Here is a 20461-nt window from a genome sequence, read left to right on the forward strand (position 1 = left end):
AGGTATTTGCTTATCTAACAGAACATTCGTTCATTCCTCCTACAAATATTTATTCTTTATCTACTAATCAGGAACTATGTAGGCTCCAGTGAAATAAAATAAAGACAACACCAGCCCAGGCTTAAAGTTTTAAGTTTAGTAGAGGATACAGGACACAAAAATATTTGTAACGTACTATGAAAAAATGCTATGTAACAACATTATAGGAGAACAAAACTTTTTACCCTCTTTTCTGAAAACCAAAGAATGTTGACCAAAATCATGATTTGAATAACAGAGTTCCGATAAACATCCTTCCCATTAACCAGAAGGACTCCCAATAACTGCTTCCATTCATTAAAGCTTAAACTAGAGGTGCCTATGAAATAATATTTTGACATACACACCAGAACTTATATTAATAAGTATTGTTCTTATAAGATCATTCATTCAATAATTCTTGAGCTACCATACACTAGGAGTTGGTAAACTTTTTTTTGTATATGCCAGACAGTAAATATTTTAAACTCTGCAAGACATATACTCTACTCTTTCCACAACTACTCAACTCTCCCATCATAGCACAAAAAACAGCCATAGACAACATGTAAAAGAATGACAGTAGCCATATTCCAACAGAAATTCCTATATGGTACTGAAATTTTAACTTCATACAAGTTTAACATGATACAAAATATTTTCCCTTGATTTTGTCTCAATTATTCACAAATATAAAAACTATTCTTCGACTAATGGGTTATACAACCCCAAGTATTGGCCAGATTTGGACTGCAGGCCATAGTTGGCAAACCCTGCCATACAGGACCACTAAGAAGTAAACTCTATCACATGATAAAAACCATTCGTGTTGGGCTAGACGTGGTGGCTCACGCCTATAATCCTAGCACTCTGGGAGGCCGAGGCGGGAGGATTGTTCGAGGCCAGGAGTTCGAGACCAGCCTGAGCAAGAGGGAGATCCCATCTCTACTAAAAATATAAAGAAATTAGCCAAACAACTAAAAATAGAAAAAAATTAGCCGGGCATGGTGGCGCATGCCTGTAGTCCCAGCTACTTGAGAAGCTGAGGCAGAAGGATTGCTTAAGACCAGGAGTTTGAGGTTGCTGTGAGCTAGGCTAATGCCACGGCACTCTAGCCTGGGCAACAGAGGGAGACTCTGTCTCCAAAAAAAAAAATTATTTGTGTTTTCATGTTAACTTCTGAGTCACAATTAGAACCTAGCTGTTACCTATTACTTTAATTTCTTTACCAGATTTAGTCCTTACTTTTACCTGATATAACAGCAAGATCTAAAGACAGCAGTGGCTCACACTTGTAATCCTAACACTGGGAGGCCAAGGCAGGAGGATCACTTCAGCTCAGGAGTTCCAGACCACCCTGAGCAAGAGTGAGACCCTGTCTCTAAAAAAAGTACAAAAATTAGTCGGGCATAGTGTCATGCACCTGTAGTCCCAGCTACTTAGGAGGCTGAGGCAGGAGGATCACTTGAGCCCAGGAGGTTGAGGTTGCTGTGAGCTAGGCTGGGGCAACAGACAGAGACTGTCTCCAAAAATAAAAAAATTTAAAAAGATGATTACCAAAAGTAAACTCCAAAAGTACATAAGCAAAGGTCAACATAGTCAAAAGTGTCTACAGTGAAATAAGAGGACATGGGGAGCAGTGAACTTCAAAGGCCAGTTTCCCCCCAAAAGCAGCAAACAAATGCGGGAAAACTATCACAAGCAATTACAGGAAGTGGGGAAAATACTCAGCAAAGCAAACACTTAAGAAAGAAAAGGGGTGGGTTTCCTCAAAGAGTTAAACATAGAATTACCACGTGACCCAGCAATTCTACCCCAGGTATATACCCAAAAGAATTGAAAGCAGGGACTGAAACAGATATTTGTATCCCCATGTTCACAGAAGCATTATTTACATCATCAAAAAGGTAAAAATAACCCAAATGTTCATCACAGATGAATGGATAACAAAATGTGGTATTATCTATATAACAGAAGATTATGCAGCCATAAAAAAGTTCTGATACATGCTACAACATGGAAAAACCTTGAAAGCATATGCTAAGTGAAATATGCCAGACACAAAAGGACCAAATATCTTATGATTCCACTTACATGAAGTACCCAGGATAGGCAAATTCAACAAGACTGAAAACACAATAGAGGTAAGTTACCAGAAACAAGGAAAAGGGAAGAATGGGAAGTTATTTTTCAATGAGCAGTTTTTGTGCAGTGGCACAACCGTAACTGCAGTCTCAAGCTCCTGGGCTCAAGCAATCCTCCTGCCTCAGCCTCCCATGTAGCTGGGACTACAGGCATGTGCCACCATGCCCGGCTAATTTTTTCTATATATATTTTTAGTTGTCCAGCTAATTTCTTTCTATATTTTTTTTTAGTAGAGATGGGGTCTTGCTCTTGCTCAGGCTGGTCTCGAACTCCTGAGCTCAAACGATCTGCCCGCCTCAGCCTCCCAGATTGCCAGGCTTACAGGCGTGAGCCACCGCGCCCGGCCTAATATCATTAGTTATTAAAGAAATACAAATTAAAACCAAAAGGAGATACTATTTTACTACTTCACACATACTAAGATGGCTATACTAAAAAAAAAAATGGAAAATAAGTGTCGGTCAGGATGTAGAGAAATTGGAACCCTCATATATTGCTGTTGAGAATATAACATGCTATAGGCTCTGTGGAAAAAACTTTGGTGATTACTCAAAAAGTTTAACAAAATTAGCACGTGGTCCAGTAATTCTACTCCTAGGTAGATACCCAAAAATTTAAAAACTGGTGGTCAAACTAAAACTTGTACGTGACTATTCATAGAAGCATTATTTCTCATAGCCAAAAAGAAAAACAAAAAAAGTACAAACAAACCAAATATTCACCACAGAGGAATAAATAAACAAAATGTGGTATATTCATGCAAGAGTATTGTTTGGCCATAAAAAGGAAGGAAGTACTGATACATTCTACAATAGGGATGAACAGTGAAAACATTGAAATGAATGAAATGAAATAAATGAAAGAAACCAGACACAAAAGGCCACATATTTTATGATTCCATTTACATGAAATGTCTAGGTTTATCCACAAAGACAGAAAGCTCACTAGTGGGTCACCAGTGGTTGGGGGTAAAGGGGTTGTGGGAGTGACTACTTAATGGATAAGGGGTTTCTTATCTGAGGTGGTGAAAATGTTCTGGAATTAGACAATGGCAATGGTTCCACAACATTGTATATATGTAGGAAATGCCACTGAATTATATACCTCAAATGGTTACAATGGTGAAGTGTAAGTTATTTAAATTTTAACCTCAATTTTTAAAAAGTGTCTAGTTTCTCAAGGTAAGAAAACTATCCTTTGAATGGAACATTCATTTCTAATATGATTAACTGAAAGAACGTTTCATTACTCCATACTTACATTGTAAAAACATTAAAAAATTAGCCCCAGTGGCTACACTGTGGCTATACATAGCCGTAACTGAGAAGTCAGAGAAAGAAATTCTCATACTGGACAGAAGTTATATTTGCCTTTGAAATACAGGACAGAACAGATTTGCAGATATTACTTGCCTTTTTATTCATGTTTTTAGGCCAAATTTACATGCAAACTTGACAAAAACAAGTAATCACATTACCATCTCTTATCCTTTCATTTACAACACAAGAATCCACTAAAAATGCATTATGTAATGAAGTATTCTTAGTCCTCTGTAATAGGGGAGGCAGCAGATGGCCTTGGTTGGAATACAAGTGCCATTACTTGGGTAACCACTTAATCTCTCTAAGCTTCAATTTCCTAATGTGTAAACCTGAAATAATGGTTGTTTAGCAACTCAGGTGGGGTTGTTTTGAGGATTAAATTAGCTAACAGAGACAGCACCAAAGCAGGGCACCCTTGTCCCAAGAAGAGCCAGAGATCCTAACTATCTACCTAAGAGTTCTTCATTTCTGATGGCTCCCATGTCATGTAAAACTTGGATTAAATAAATTTGTTATGCCTTTCTCCTGTTAACTTGTATGTTGTTCCAGGAGTGTCAGCAGTGACCCTGAGGATGGGGAAGAAAGGTATCACACCCTTTCCATCCCTGCATAACAAAATACACCGCTATCACTCTTAATCACTCAGGAAATTACAAAGGTGTTGGGAGCTCTGTGTGAGGAACCAACCAGACAAAGACCAAATACATATTGTATCAAGACCACGTATGTATTTCTCATTGCACACTGTGTTTTGTGTTTCTCTTCCTCAGGCAACACCCTACTTCTCATACCGTGCCTGCAGCATTCCTTTCCTGAGCCCAGCAGGATATACCTTGACCTCATTTTGGCCATCTTGGTCCTGGAACTCATCTGTTCCCTCACCTGACTGCTCATTTACACAGGCGAGAATTACAACTAGGCTGTTCTTACAAAAACCTTTAACTGCTTCCTTTCCTCCCAGTTTGACACATAACCCATTATCTGAGTGACAAGGAAGTTTTTCAATGTGTCTGGGAACATATTTAGCACCTTTACCTCTCATTACTGACCCCACCCAGACTTCTTGAATTTCAAACCAACTGGAAGGATACCGCCACTGCCAGTGAGTCACTTTTCTAAGAGTGAGTCATCCATAAATTTTTGTCAATTAAAATCAATCTCTTTTTATTAAAACAAAACAAAGCAAAACAAAATACAAAGTTTTACTTCCCCAAAGTCATCAGAAATGTAAGTTTGGCATTTAAGATTAAAAAAGAAATACAAAAAATAAATGGAAAACACTTATTAAATACACAGTACAGAGCCTGGCTGCCTAGCACTCAATATATGTTAACTATGATGATTAATGATAGCAAATAACTACCATGTGCCATGCACTATGCTAGGAATTAATTTTCAAAACATTTCATCGATTATGAAACTGAGGTTGAGAGGTCCTTTGTCTGAGACAAAAACAGGAATTAAGTTTAGTCTCAAATGGAAGCATGTGCAACTCCAAAGCCCATATTCTTTCTACAATCCCAAACTGACTTTCTACTTAAGACACTTCATTCATCTTTATCACTTTTGCCATTATTTGTCAACTGAAGAAAGAAAGTTAACTAAATTACTTCACATCTACTATAGAAAAGTCAAAATATAAGGTTAAATACAATGCTAATATAATCTATTATTTTAAAAAACAAAACTGTAATGACTTCCAGTCTGGTCAATTTTAACAAATTCTTACCAACAGTTTGGAAAGACCCTTATGACTCTTTCAAAACAAGATTTAATCTACACTTTTTCCTACTGAGTACCAGCGGAAATTAAGAAACAGAAACAAGCTGATAGGAAATACAAGAATCGACATTCAGAGTAAAAATACAGATAAAAAAATATAATTTCAATCATTTAAACAAAAAATAGGCCTGTAATCCCAGCACTTTGGGAGACTGAGGTGGGAGGATTGCCTGATGCCAGGACCTGAAGACCAGCCTGGGAAACACAGAGACCTCATCTCTGGAAAAAAACTAAAAATTAGCCAGGCATGGTGGCACACACCTGTAGTCCCAGCTACTCGGGAGGCTGACACAGGATAGCTTGAAGCCCAGGAATTTGAGGGTTACAGTGAGCTATGAATATGCCACTGCACTCTAGCCTGGATGAGAGAGCAAGAACCAATCTTTGTTTTTTCTGGTTCTTTCCTTTGAGACAGAGTCTCACTCTGTTAACCAGGCTAGAGTGCTGTGGCGCCAGCCTAGCTCACAGCAACCTCAAACTCCTGGGCTCAAGCAATCCTCCTGCCTCAGCCTCCTGAGCAGTCGGAACTACAGTTGTGTGCCTCATGCCCAGCTAATTTTCCTGTTTTGTAGAAACGAAGTCTTGATACGTTGCTCAGGCTGGAATAATAACCTTTTTTAAACAAAAGAAATGGGCCAGGTGCGGTGGCTCACGCCTGTAATCCTAGCACTCTGGGAGGCCGAGGCAGGTGGATTGCTCAAGGTCAGGAGTTCGAGACCAGCCTGAGCAAGAGTGAGACCCCGTCTCTACTAAAAATAGAAAGAAATTATCTGGTCAACTAAAAATATATATAGAAAAAATTAGCCAGGCATGGTGGCATATGCCTGTAGTCCCAGCTACTAAGGAGGCTGAGGCAGGAGAATCGCTTAAGCCCAGGAGTTTGAGGTTGCTGTGAGCTAGGCTGATGCCATGGCACTCACTCTAGCCCGGGCAACAAAGCAAGAGTCTGTCTCAAAAAAAAAATAAAATAAAAATTAAAAAAAAAGAAATGACTGGCCAGGCGTGGTGGCTCACACCTGTAATCCTAGCACTCTGGGGGGCAAAGGTGGGTAGATCATTTGAGCCCAGGAGTTCCGAGGCCAGCCTGAGCAAAAGCGAGACCCCGTCTCCACTAAAAAAAAAAAAGAAATTATATGGACAACTAAAAATATATATAGAAAAAATTAGCGGGGTGTGGTGGCGCATGCCTGTAGTCCCAGCTACTCGGGAGGCTGAGGCAGGAGGATCACTTGAGCCCAGGAGTTTGAGGTTGCTGTGAGCTAGGCTGATGCCACGGTACTCTAGCCCAGGCAACAGAGTGAGACTCTGTCTCAAAAAAAAAAAGAAAAGAAATGACTTTGGATGTTAAATTTCAATGACAATGAATATGGCATTAATGCCTGTTATTTTCCCTGCCTACAGACACAACTAACACATCACCTACTTTCACCAGGGAGCCCCAACAGCTCCAATTACAGAATCAAGAGAAATTAGAGATGACAAAGGGAATATATTCTCATAATTTACAAAGAAAAACTAACTTCAGACTCTTCCTGGTATGTCAGGAGATATCACATAACCATTAATTATTTTTAATTTAATCTAATGTGTAAACATAATTGATCATCCTCCAAAATAGATTTTAGCGTTCCAGCAATCCTTCAAAAAGTATCATGGGGCCGGGTGCGGTGGCTCACATCTGTAATCCTAGCATTCTGGGAGGCCGAGGCGAGTGAATCATTTGAGCTCACGAGTTCCCAAGACCAGCCTAAGCAAGAGCAAGACCCCGTCTCTACTAAAAAAATAGAAAGAAATTAGCTGGACAACTAAAAATATATAGAAAAAATTAGCCGGGCATGGTGGCTCATGCCTGTAGTCCCAGCTACTCGGGAGGCTAAGGCAGAAGGATTGCTTGAGCCCAGGAGTTTAAGGTTGCTTGTAAGCTAGGCTGATGCCATAGCACTCTAGCCAGGGTGACAGAGTGGGACTCTGCCTCAAAAAAAAAAAAAAGAAAAGAAAAAATTATCTAAAACTGAAAGTAACGTTTTAAAATTATAGTTTGTATATAGCCATTTAAAAGAATGTAGATAATCTAGAATACATAATGAACTCTCAAAACTCAACAGTAAAAAAGAAAAAAAAAATCCAAATAGAAAATGGGCAAAAGAAATGAATATATTTCACCAAAGAGGATATACGGATGGCAAATAAGTACACAAAAAGATGTTCAACATCATTAGCTATCACAGACAGGCAAATTAAAACCACAATTAGGCCATTGCAGTGGCTCGAGCCTATAATCCAGCACTCTGGGAGGCTGAGGCAGGAGTATAACTTCAGCCCAGGAGCTTCAGGTTGCTGTGAGCTGGGCTGACACCATGGCACTCGCCTGGGCAACAGAGCGAGACTCTGTCTCAAAAGGAAAAAGAAAAAAAGAAAATGGATCACCCACACATTGCCAGTGAGAATGTAAATGGTATAGACACTGTGGAAAACAGTTGAACAATTTCTTATAAAACTAAACATGTCAATACCAAAGGATCCTGTAATTAATTGCTCTACTGGGCATTTATCCCAGAAAAGTGAAAACTTATATTCACACAAAAACCTACACACAAATGTTCACAGCATTTTTATTTTAATAGCCAAAAGCTAGAATCAGCCCAGATGTCCTTCGATAGGTAAAGAGTTACACAAACTATGGTATATTCATATCATGGAATATTACTAAGTAATAAAACGGAATTACTGATATACTCAACACCTTGGATGAATCTCTAGAAAATTATGCTAAGTGAAAAAAACCAATCCCAAAAGGCTGTATACTGTATAATTCCAGTTATATAACATTTTTGAAATGACAAAATTTTAGGAAAAAAGGACAGATTAGTAGCTGAAAGAGCTTAGGGAAGAAACAGTTGCCAAGAAGGAGGTGAGTGTGGTTATAAAAGGGTAACCAACAGGACAAATCTTTATGGTGTTAGAACTGTTCAGGAATTTGACTGTGGTGGTGGATATACTAACCTACACAGGTGACAAAAATGTAAAGAACTTAATACACATATAACAAATGAGTACCAGTATAACTGGGAATATGTCCTTACAGAAACAGAGACTTTTCTTTTGAGGGCCTGGGAACACCTGAATAAGAGTGGTGAATTACAGCAATGTCAGTATGCTGGCTGTAGTATTAGATGTTTTTTGAAAAATGTTACCATTGCATAACCAAGCAAAATATAAGAGACCTCTCTGTATTATTCCTTACACCTGCATGTGAATCTACATCTAACCCAATAAAAATGCCTATAATAAAAAAAGAATGGAAATCTTTCCACCTACTTATATGGATAGATGTCCTTAACATTAACCAAAGCGGAAAAAAAGTGCACGCACATACATGGGGAGGAAGACAGAGGGAGAGAGGCAGGGAGGGGAGGAGAGAGAATCATTTTTTTTTTTTTTTTTTTTTGAGACAGAGTCTCACTTTGTTGCCCTGGCTAGAGTGAGTGCCGTGGCGTCAGCCTAGCTCACAGCAACCTCAAACTCCTGGGCTTAAGCGATCCTACTGCCTCAGCCTCCCAAGTAGCTGGGACTACAGGCATGTGCCACCATGCCCAGCTAATTTTTTCTATATATATATATATTTTTAGTTGTCCAGATAATTTCTTTCTATTTTTAGTAGAGACAGGGTCTCGCTCAGGCTGGTCTCGAACTCCTGACCTTGAGTGAACCACCCGCCTCAGCCTCCCAGAGGGCTAGGATTACAGGCTTGAGCCACTGCGCCCCGCCCTTTTTTTTTTTTTTTTTTGGGAGACAAGGTCTTCCTCTGTTGCCAGAACAAGAGTGCAGTGGCCTCATCACAGCTCAGTGCAACCTCAAACTCCTGGGCTCAAGCAATCCTCCTGCCTCAGCCTCCGGAACAGCTGGGAACACAGGCACATGCTACCAAGCCTAGCTAATTCTTTCTCTTTTTTGTAGATACAGGATCTCGCTCATGCTCAGGCTGCTCTCCAACTCCTGGCCTCAAGCAATTCTCCCACCTCCAGCCTCCCAAAGTGCTAGGATTACTGGCGTGAGCCACTGCGCCTGGCCCATTCTATTTTTAAGTTTAATTTTTCTAAATAAAAAAAGATTCACAATTGCTTTAAAAGGCTACATTTGAGATCATTTAAAGAAGTTTTGGAAATAACTGTTAAATTGGAATCAAATCTACCACCAGAAAAGATGTTGGATCTCCTTTCATTGGGCTTCCCTGAAATCCAGGGTGTAGAAATGAAACACTTATATCTATAATAGGCTGCACGTGGTGGCACATACCTGTAGTCCCAGCACTTTGGGAGGCTGAAGGGGAGGATCACTTGAGGCCAGGAGTTCAAGACCAACCTGGGCAACATAGCAAGACCCTGTCTCTACAAAAAATTTAAAAATTAGCTGGACATGGCTAAGGCAGGAGGATCCCTTGAGACCAAGAGTTTGAGGTTTCAGTAAGCACTTTAGCCTGAGCAAAAAAGTGAGACCCTGTCTCAAAAAAAAAGAAAACATTATGACAATGGACAATCAGCAAAAAGCAAGAATGTAGGGCTAGGCGCAGTGGCTCACGCCTGTAATCCTAGCACTCTGGGAGGCCGAGGCGGGTGGACTGTTTGAGCTCAGGAGTTCAAGATCAGCCTGAAAAAGAGTGAGATCCCGTCTCTACTAAAAATAGAAAGAAATTATATGGACAGCTAAAAAATATATATGTAGAAAAATTAGCCAGGCATGGTGGCACATGCCTGTAGTCCCAGCGACTTGGGAGGCTGAGGCAGTAGGATCGCTTGAACCCAGGAGTTTGAGGTTGCTGTGAGCTAGGCTGACGCCACGGCACTCTAGCCTGGGCAACAGAGTTGAGACTCTGTCTCAAAAAAAAAAAAAAAAAAAAAAAGCAAGAATGTAATAGGTACACCACTTAATAGTTACGGTACAAAAAGCTATTGATCCTACTGCACAAATTAAATCCTCCTGATTATTAAATAAAAAATAGAAATTATCAATGGTAGCTAATGTCTTTAACTTACCAATTAAACAAGAAAAGTGTTTGGGAGAATACAGAGAAAAACAAGAACAACTCAAAGATATCTTTCTCAAAATTCACAACTCTTCGAAATATTCATTTGGCTCTTGGCATCCAATAATAGATATCACTCACTGAGAACCTACTTCAGGACTAGCACTGTGCTAACTACTTCCTGTAAATTATCCTGTTGCATCATCTCAACAACCTGCAAGGAAGATACTAGTAGCCCCAATTTAGATATGTGGAACTGGGCCCTGGAGAGATTAAGGAACTTCTGCAATTAAACAGGTAGTCTAGTATACACTAAGAGATCTGTTCAACTCCAAAACCATTATGATTTAATATCTTTAATTAGAAGAGTAGAAGTTGAGAACGCAAAGAATAATGAGTTCTTGAGCTACCAAGGAGCTGAAATTCAAAAGCCTTAGTAACTGATGCATGAGGAAACTAAGTCACAAAAACCTGTGAAGTTTTAAAATTTGGTACACTGAAAATGAGGAGAGCCGCAAGTCCACTCACGATCTTCCTACTTAAAATTTACTCTTTCCGAACTTGAACCTCTGTAATAGCACCATTCACTCAATAAATACATGTGTCCACCACACACTGCTAAAATGCAAAGATGAATCAGACCAGGAGCATAAAGGCATGAGCCAAGGCAGAGTATAGAGTAAGGTCTGGCTAAACCCAGGGTGCACAAAGGCATAGCATAAGATTTGGAAAGGTCAGAATAGGATCCTATCAAAGAGCACACTGAATTTGGACTTTATCTGTTAGGACAATGAGAAGAGTGAGGCACCGAAGCTAAAGCTTTAAGCAGAGACCCAGCATTTCTCATTTGGTAAGCAGGAAGTAATTTTATATAGGATAGACTGGAGAGAAAAACCAAACAAAGACCAGTGATAAAGACCTTATAGTAGAACAGGAATGAAGAAAGGGAAAGTCTGAGATCTGTATAATTTAGCAATAGCATAAAAATTCAGCTACGCAGCACGGTATAAAACAAGCCCATCTTTATACCTTTATCTCCTGACAACCCCATTCTCCTCCCAGATACCTACCCAAGAATTTCTTGCCACTTACATATGCTATTCACTCTTACTGGCATGTCTCAGTTCAAATTATAAATAACCACTCTGTGAAGTCCTTCCTGATTACTCCAGGCATGCTTTCCTCCACACTACCAAAGTAATGCATATATAACACCTACCAAACCACTTAGCATTCTGTATTGCCATTGCTTACACTAGTCTTTGCCAAACAGAGAAGTTCCTCAAAAGCACAGACTATCTCTCTCTTTTTTAATACTAGCAGTGCCTGGCACAGAGGGGGTCCTCAAATATGGTTTGGGTTTTTTTTGAGACAGGGTCTCACTGTGTTGCTGATGCTAGAGTGCCGTGGCATCATCATAGGTCACAGCAACCTCAAACTCCTGGGACTCAAGGGATCCTCCTGCCTCAGCCTCCCGAGTAGCTGGGACTACAGGCACATGCCACCACGCCCAGCTAATTTTTCTATTTTTTGTAGAGACAGGGTCTCGAACTCCTAGCCTCCCAAAAGTACTAAGATTACAAGTGTGAGCAACCACACCTGACCAAATACGTTTTAATCATATAAATGAGTAAGTGATTCTAGGTTCCCAGCCTTGAGATGAAAAGGATGATGATGCCATCATTAACAGAAGGAAACGCACATTTGGCAGTAAGAGAGATGGGTTCAAAATGGAAATAATGTTACATTTTAAGTGAGTATGACACAAGGTAGGAGAGAAGCCAGTTAGCAATTAGAATTTATTGGTCCATGCTGGGTGCGGTGGCTTACACCTATAATCCTAGTACTTTGAGAGGCTGAGGAGGGAGGATTGCTTGAGGCCAGGAGTTTGAAACCAGCCTGAGCAACATAGTGAGACTGTGTCCCTACAAAAAATAGAAAAATTAGCTGGGTGTGGTGGCATGTGCCTATAGTCCTGGCTACTCCAGAGGCCAAGGCAGGAGGATCCCTTCAATCCAGCAGTTTGAGGTTGCAGTGAGCTATGGTGACGCCACAGCACTCTAGTCCAAGCAAAACAGTGAGACCCTGTTTCCAATTTTTTTTTTTTTTTTGAGACAGGGTCTTGCTCCATTGCCCAGGCTAAAGTGCCATGACCTCAGCCTAGGTCACAGCAACCTCAAACTACTGGGCTCAAGCCATCTTCCTGCCTCAGCCTCCCAAGTATCTGCATGTGCCACCATGCCTGGCTAATTTCTTTCTATTTTTAGTAGAGATGGGGTCTTGATCTTGTTGAGGCTGGTCTCAAATTCCTAACTTCAAGCTACCCTCCTGCCTTGGCCTCCCTGAGTGCTAAGATTACAGGCAGAAGCCACCACGTCCAACCCAAAATAAAGATTTTTTTTTTTTTAATTTCTTGGTCTGGCCGGGGGTGGTGGCTCACGCCTATAATCCTAGCACTCTGGGAAGCCAAGGCGGGTGGATCGTTTGAGCTCAGGATTTGAGACTTAGCATGAGTGAGACCCATCTCAACTAAAAAAATAAAATAAAAAGAAATTAGCTGGACAACTAAAAATATATAGAAAAAATTAGCCGGGCATGGTGGCACATGCCTATAGTCCCAGCTACTCGGGAGGCTGAAGCAGGAGGATCGCTTGAGCCCAGGAGTTTGAGGTTGCTGTGAGCTAGGCTGACACCATGGCACTCTAGCCCAGGCAACAGAGTGAGACTCTGTCTCAAACAAAAAAAAAAAAAAGAATTCTTGGTCTGAAGCTAAGAAGTTAGGTCAGAGAGAGTTTCATACAACAGAGCAGTAGTAAAGTGAATTAATGAAAATGGATGAGGCCGGGCGCGGTGGCTCACGCCTGTAATCCTAGCACTCTGGGAGGCCGAGGCGGGTAGATCGCTCGAGGTCAGGAGTTCGAGACCAGCCTGAGCAAGAGCGAGACCCTGTCTCTACTAAAAAGAGAAACAAATTAGCTGGTCAACTAAAATATATATAGAAAAAATTAGCCGGGCATGGTGGTGCATGCCTGTAGTCCCAGCTACTCGGGAGGCTGAGGCAGTAGGATCGTTTGACCCCAGGAGTTTGAGGTTGCTGTGAGCTAGGCTGACACCAGGGCACTCACTCTAGCCAGGGCAACAAAGTGACACTCTGTCTCAAAAAAAAAAAAAGAAAAGAAAGAAAATGGATGAGACTGCAGGGAAAGAGGAAGAAAAAGAATAAACATTCAAAAAAGTACTGTTTAAAGAATAGTGGTCAAAATGCTGCAAATACAGCAGAATAAGTATAAAGAAGGTCTCATCTGTGACTTATGAAAGAACAATTTAAGCAGAGTAGAATACAGAAGCCAAACTACAGAGCATTAAGGAGAGGTAAACAAACTAGATGACTCTTACCAGAAAGGGGAATAGTTACTTTAAGGGTTACAGGATAAAAGAAGATTCCTTTGGAGTAAGATGCCACCATGGTTTTAGGCAGAGAAAGTGATGTAGTGGAGGGAAGTAGAAAAAGAAGAACCAGAGGGAAAGGGGAAAGAGCAATTAACAAAACAAGGTCACCCAGAAAGGAGGAGGGAGTCAGATAGAGAGCAGAACCTCAAAGGTGTAAAGAAAGGATCAACCTTCTTCTGAGAGGAAAGAAGGCAGTAAAGAACTGCTGAGATGATGGGTAGAGAAGAGCAGGGAACCTATGAAGAATCATTTTTTTCTCAGGCACCAACACTATAAGCCTTAGACATCTACCCTCATGTCTCTTTCATTCTTCAAATCCAGGCTCCAATGTTTCCTCCAGCGGGGTCGTCAATTCTAACTTTCTCCCTTTGAAATAGTCTTTCAGATTTATCCCCTTTCTTTCTAGTACTAATTACACTCAAGTCCCAGTCTTAATTACTACTGCAACAGACTCCTACATCCTAACCTTGCCTTTAATCTCACCCAGCCAGTCTTCCAAACATAGATTTCATCATTATCACTTCTCAGCTAAAATCCCTCAATAGCTCCCAGTTCCTATCACATCAATACCAAATGGTTTAGTCTAGATTTCTAGGCCCTATTATTTGACTACATTCATCCTACCCAAGCAACCCCCAACAATTATCCTCTGAAAATATTATGCTGTTTTAATTCTCCACATCCAAAGTACCCTTCTAAACCTAACAAAGTCAATCCAGCCAAGGCCAATTCAAGTCCCACTTCTTTCTTGAAGCCTCAACTGCTCTAGGTTTCATTTATCTCTTCACTCGATTCCTTAAACATCCATGGTATCATATATATGTCAAACCATCCTGAAGCTGGCTACATTCTAAAAACTTTGAGGATCATAAATTCACAAATATAACTATAGTATAAATTCTTCATAAAAATATCTAAGTGAAGAAGAATAGAAAACAAACAACTGCTCTAAATCATCCTAGTAGTGAGAAATCCAAGAGTTACCTCAGACACAGCCAAAGGTATCACAGACCTTTCAGAAGTCAGTAAAATAAGCCAAGGGTTATTCAGTTAATTCTATGACTTCAAGTTTGACTCCAGTGATCTCAAGTGCCATGAAAGCTAACCTATTTCTTCTATGACGTCTCTTTTCACCACAAGGCTAGGAAGACCCAACGAGACAATACAGACCAAAGCACTTAATAAACTCTAAGTTATTGCCTATTTAAACTTAGGGATCTGGGGACAAACCTTCCTTTAAGATTTTATCAAACACCTACCACGTACAAAGCACAAAGGCCTTGTGTAGTGGGAGGAATTAGAAGGTAACAACTCGCCGGACACAGTGGCTCACGCCTGTAATCCTAGCACTCTCAGAGGCCAAGGCGGGCGGATCGTTTGAGCTCAGGAGTTCAAGACCAGCCTGAGCAAGAGCGAGACCCCGTCTCTACTAAAAATAGAAATTAGCCAAACAACTAAAATACATACAAAAAAAAAAATTAGCCGGGCATGCTGGTGCATGCCTGTAGTCCCAGCTACTGGGGAGGCTGAGGCAGAAGGATCACCTGAGCCCAGGAGTTTGAGGTTGCTGTGAGCTAGGCTGACGCCACGGCACTCTAGCCCCCGGAACAGAGTGAGACTCTGTCTCAAAAAAAAAAAAAAAAGAAGGTAACAACTCAGTTAAATATGAAAGCACCAGGTCAGGATTATAAACTGTAATGACAACCATTTCACATCACTGTTCACAGAAATAGATGAAGGGCACATGAGGGTAAACTGAAGAGGCTGCTCATTTATGACAGGAGTCAGTCTGCTGAGAGCTAGATAAACAAAACAACAGAAAATGTGATCTTGATTTATGCATCTTTCTCTAATTCTAGACAGGAGTCTACCACCCTAATAATTACTCTTATCCACTGCCAACAGAATCTTATTCTATGGTAACACTACAGAGAGAATAAGAGACATACACAATTTGTGCTAAGGATTTTCTAAAAGGTCCAGCCTTCAGCATAGCATCTATACCTACTCCACAGATGAACTTAAAATGAACTGTGAAATCAATACTATATGGCTACATAGAAGAATTATTTTTAATTACACCCTTCCTAAGCTACACTGTTAAACTAAATTTACACTGAGATTGACCTCCCTTTTTAAAACCTCAGTTAAAAAATATCAAAGGCAAAAATAAAAACCAATAGATTTCAACCACTACCTGGAACCAAAGTCCTAAAAGAATAAACTAGATACTGCTTCTTCAAACCCATTAAGTCTTTGAGCAATTTAGAATTTCTCCCTCAAAAAGTTTTCTACATTTATACAATTTTGCTAATTTCCATTTTAGAAGAATAAGATACTGTCTAAAGGCTCCAATATTTTCAATTGTTCTTAATTAAACCAATACTCCACAAACATCTGTTTGATATGAACCAGACAGGCTTAAATCCCCATTTGTATGCTTGCAGAGAAACATCTATCTCCATTCTCAGACTTAAATTTGTATGTGAAAACAAACAAAACTACATATATGTAAAATAAACTTCAATGTGAACTCAAGAATTTGTCTAAGCTGCCAATAGGTTTTTCAAAACAGCCTATCCACCATAATACATATCTAGGACAATACAGACTCAAGATAACTATTGAACCTAGTTTTTTAAACCTGCAGTTGCCAAGCTAAGAAACCAAGGAGTACTAATGCATATTTAAGATATGAATCAACAGAAAAAAAAGTGACACACCCACATTCTCCCTCTGTAACTTTAAACAACAGAAGGGATATACAGTAAAGTGAATGTTCAGGCACTCAAAACAATCACCATGTACTGTAAGTTTTTCTTATAAAACCTTTACATGGTACTTCTAAGGCATTTGCTGGCAAAAATAAATAAATCCTGTTTGGTAACATTACCAGTGACAATGTGTTTACATAGAAACAAAATCAGAATCAAATATCTAAAGCTGAAAGAAATATTACGGCAATCAAATACCTTCAGAATTTAAAAGTGATGAAACTGAGGCTAAGAAGTCAACTGATCATAATAGCTAACTAGAGAAGTCAAGAAATTCTGCATAAATTCAAATAAAAAAGAACGTTATCATTCACCACCCTCTAATACTACATAGCAATGCTGAAAACAGCAACTCAAATTAGATTTTCTCCATTTCTATGTACACCTATACGTACATACACCACACAACATATATACTTCAAAACTTAAAACTACTATAGTCCCAGCTGCTTGGGAGGGTTAGGGAGGAGGATCACTTGAGCCCAGGAGTTTGAGGCCAGCCTGGGCAACACAGGGAGACCGCTGTCTCTTTTAAAAAAAAAATGAAAAACTTTAACTAGAAAATGTTCAAGAGCCGATGGTGGCAGTTATCAAAAGCATAGGATGCCTGCTCTACATTCAGAAAAATTAGCCTAATTTAAATTTTGACTGATGTCCAAGAAAGCCTTCTCATCTTAGCCACTTTCAATCTGTGCTCAAAATGCACTTCAACCTGCAGCAACAGTCAACTCATCAACTAATAAATAAGCCATGCTTTATACAGAAACAAGACTCCAAGAAATAAACTGGTTCATCAGCACTCATGATACTGGCTGGCCAAAGCCTTTTTTTTTTTTTTTTTAAACTAATGAAATGTATACCTCCATCTTGAAAAATCAATGAACTCAGTCAAATACCCTTAAAAGTTAAACACTCACTTAACCAGTCCTCAATGGAGAGTTGCTTAGGAAAAGCTGAAAAGAACCAAACTCATACAGTAGAGAGAAATTTAAAAATCAAAGTAAAATTTTCCCCCAAAAGCTCATCTATCATTAGCAGTAGGCTTTCAGCTGTGAACTGATAAGCAACCCAAAACAAATTTCTCACAAGTTTCCCTTTAAGTGGCCTGTAGATACACATCTATGTATATATTTAAGTTGTACCAAAAACTGCTTACAAATGGCAATTCCTGTGAAGTAGATGATGATGAAGTTCCAGGTAATTCTAGCATGTTTCCTAATGTACTGGTACTGGAGTCTGGATCATCCTGAAAAGATAAATTTATTGAGTTTAATTGCTCTTCTATAGTAATGTTTGTATCTCCTAGTGAAAAAGGGGTTGGGAGAAGGGCTGCTTTTTCATTGCTGCCGTCCACTTCATTTCTTTGCTTATTTTTCTGTGTTTCAGTTTGAGGAGCTAATGGCAAGAATGGCGATTTGACTGCACCATGTCTACTCTCTGGTGTGCTGTGTTGTTCACTTCCCATGGCCATTTTTACACCATTCTCTGATTTAGGCTCATAATTGCAGGTGGCATTGGTCTGAGTTTCCTCATAGATCTCCTCTATACTCTCATCCTCTGTGACTGGCTGTTCTGGGTCCATTTCAGAATCTACATCTGTATCGTCCACACAAGTAAAATTCTCAAAGTGCAGAAAGCCATTCTTGATAGTCTTTGTTACTTTTACCTGGAGTTCAGGGGAGTTATTACAAGAGGGTTCCTGTTTCATAGCAAGTGCTGTAGGACCACCAGGACTCAAGGAAGTGCAAACAATTGGCGACTGAGCTCTTGAATCACTTTTTTCAGGGTCTTGAAAGGATTCTGATCCATCAGCAGACCCATTTAAATACTCTACATTGATCATGGAGGCCAAATCCTGTAGTCTCCGCAGTGGAATGTAACAAGATGGAGAATCTTGTCCATAAGCATTTTGGGATGTTCCACTGGCAGTCGATAACTGCATAGTACACCCATTAAGTGGCTCAGAAAAATTGGATTGACCATTACCGAAAGGGCTGTCCTTGTCTTCAGGGGCATCTAAATTCACTGGATTGGAAAAGGGCAGCAGACAATTTCTTCTAGGTAGTTCACAGGTCTGATCCATCCTGGGCCGGCATCAACCTAGAATCCAAAAACACAGCAATTAATCTAATAGGCCATCTGACTCTTCTCTTCAAAATGGCAGCCACTTCTCAAGGCCTAGTGGCCTTTATGCCTTTCTGCTGCACTTCCATGGGCGGAAAAAGTTCCCCCGACTGAAGATGTAAAAATGGCCTCGGTGAGCCTCCGCAAACACCATCTTCCCGAAGCTGGGCAGATCCTGCCACATGGAAACAGCTCGTCCCTTTTTCCTCCACTGCAGACTGGTGGACACTTGGGCTGAACTAAAATTAAAATCCCTCTGGCAGTCCAAATTCTCAAATCTCAACCAGGAATCGTCCTTCCCCTCCCCTGCCAGGGGTCCAGTGGCAGGATCTCTGGAAGGGAGGGGGCTGCGGGGTCCGAGGCGGCCTCCCGGACGCCGCACAAAAAGGTACCCCTCCTCCTTCCTGGCTCGCTCGCTCGGGCGCAGCGGTCACAATAGCGCTGCACCCTGCGCCCAGGCAGCGCCGGAGCCTTTGCAGGGGCCGTGCCCAGGCCGCAGGCGAGTTGGCCGAGGCGGGTGCACCCCGGAGCTTGCCTTCCTGACTGCAGGCCTGCTTGGTCCGCAGCTACAGGGCCCAGAGGCCAGGACGCAGCAGGGCGAGAAACAGAGGTAGCGGGCGAAGCCGAGTCAGGGCAGCAGCAGCTGCTTCAGCTTGACAAACATGGCTGCTGCCGACGCCGCCGCCGCCTGCCCGGGCCGCGCTCCTTCCCGCAGACGCGGCCGCACCTCCCGGCCGAGCCGATCTCACTCATCAATATTCAGCAGCAAGCAAAGTTTGCTGCGGGAGGGCAGCCGGCCCCGTGCTCTCCAGCCGGCTAGCTGAGGGGAGGCGGAGGCCGAGGTGCTCGCGGGCGGCCGGCGGGGCATGGGCCGTGCCGGGAGGAAGTTCGCGGCAGCCCAGCCAGCTAGGCCTGAGCCCGGCTGGTAGTGATGGAGGAGGGGGAGGGGGCCACGGCTGCAGCGCCGCCGGCCACCAACCCCGCGCCGCGCCTGGCCCACCCCCGAGTCCCTCACCTCACGGCCACCACCATCTTCCCCACCCGGCCGCCTCCGCCCTCCTCCTCGCGCCTGCCCGCCGCCCACCCCAGCGCACTAGTTACCGTGCCCCGCGCCCCCTCCCGGGCCAGCTGGGGGGAGGGGGTGACCCTCATTACACTGGGGCGCGAGCGGAGCAGTGGGGAGAGAGAGGAGCCGCTCGCCGCACCCCCCTCCCCCCGCGTCTCTCTTCAAGGGAGAAGGCAGCAACCGCGACCTGCCCCGGCCTATTCCTCCTCCGCCGCCACCTCCTCCTCCTCCTCACACCCCCACCGCGCGCGCCCCCGCGGCAGCGCGTGCGACCGAGCGCCTCGCGCCGGCCCGCGTGCGGCTGGGGCCCAGAGTGCGCGCGCACCCCTTCCCCCACCGTGCGCGCGCGCTCCCTCGCCTCACTCTTCGGGGTTCAGGGCGGGTGAAGTCGGGCTCACGAACGCACCGCCCAATCAGCGGAGCTGCCGCTGCCGCCCCCTCTCTTCCCTCCCCCTGCGGCCGCTCGCGGTCCGGGCCTACGGGCCGGCCTAGCTGCCCGGGCGGGGCCTGGGGCGGGCTCCCCAGGGGCCTCGCGCGCCTCCTAGGAGTGTCGGGGCCTGCGGGCGTCGTGGGTGGCATTCCGATCCCCTCACCTACCTCGGGGCACTGCGCAGGCCCCAGGCTGCACACGGCTCCAGCAGCCTACCCGTCTCGAACCCCAACCCAGGCGGCACCTGGCCCGGCTGAGGCCTGTCCGACCGCCCCGCCGGCCCGCGTCAGTCCCGGCCTCCATCTTAGGTTACAGCCCAGGCTCCCC

At 42.6% G+C, this 20461-nt stretch overlaps 1 protein-coding gene across 4 annotated transcripts in view; it reads right to left on the minus strand.

Moving 5' to 3' along the window:
* NSD1 (nuclear receptor binding SET domain protein 1) overlaps window positions 1-20138 on the minus strand; it is a 157745-nt gene extending 137607 nt beyond the window's left edge. Inside the window, exons 1-3 of one of the 4 annotated variants that reach the window (XM_045530594.1) lie at window positions 19740-19915; window positions 18501-18614; window positions 17671-17760 (exon numbers count right to left, since the gene is read on the minus strand). In XM_045530594.1, the coding sequence (XP_045386550.1) occupies window positions 17671-17760; window positions 18501-18530 (120 nt within the window). In that variant the 5' untranslated portion in view covers window positions 18531-18614; window positions 19740-19915. The other 3 variants (XM_045530593.1, XM_045530592.1, XM_045530591.1) reach the window with 3 other exon arrangements.
* Window positions 20139-20461: the final 323 nt, after the last annotated feature.

Source organism: Lemur catta, chromosome 18, assembly GCF_020740605.2.
Source record: "Lemur catta isolate mLemCat1 chromosome 18, mLemCat1.pri, whole genome shotgun sequence".
Lineage (NCBI taxonomy): Eukaryota > Metazoa > Chordata > Mammalia > Primates > Lemuridae > Lemur > Lemur catta.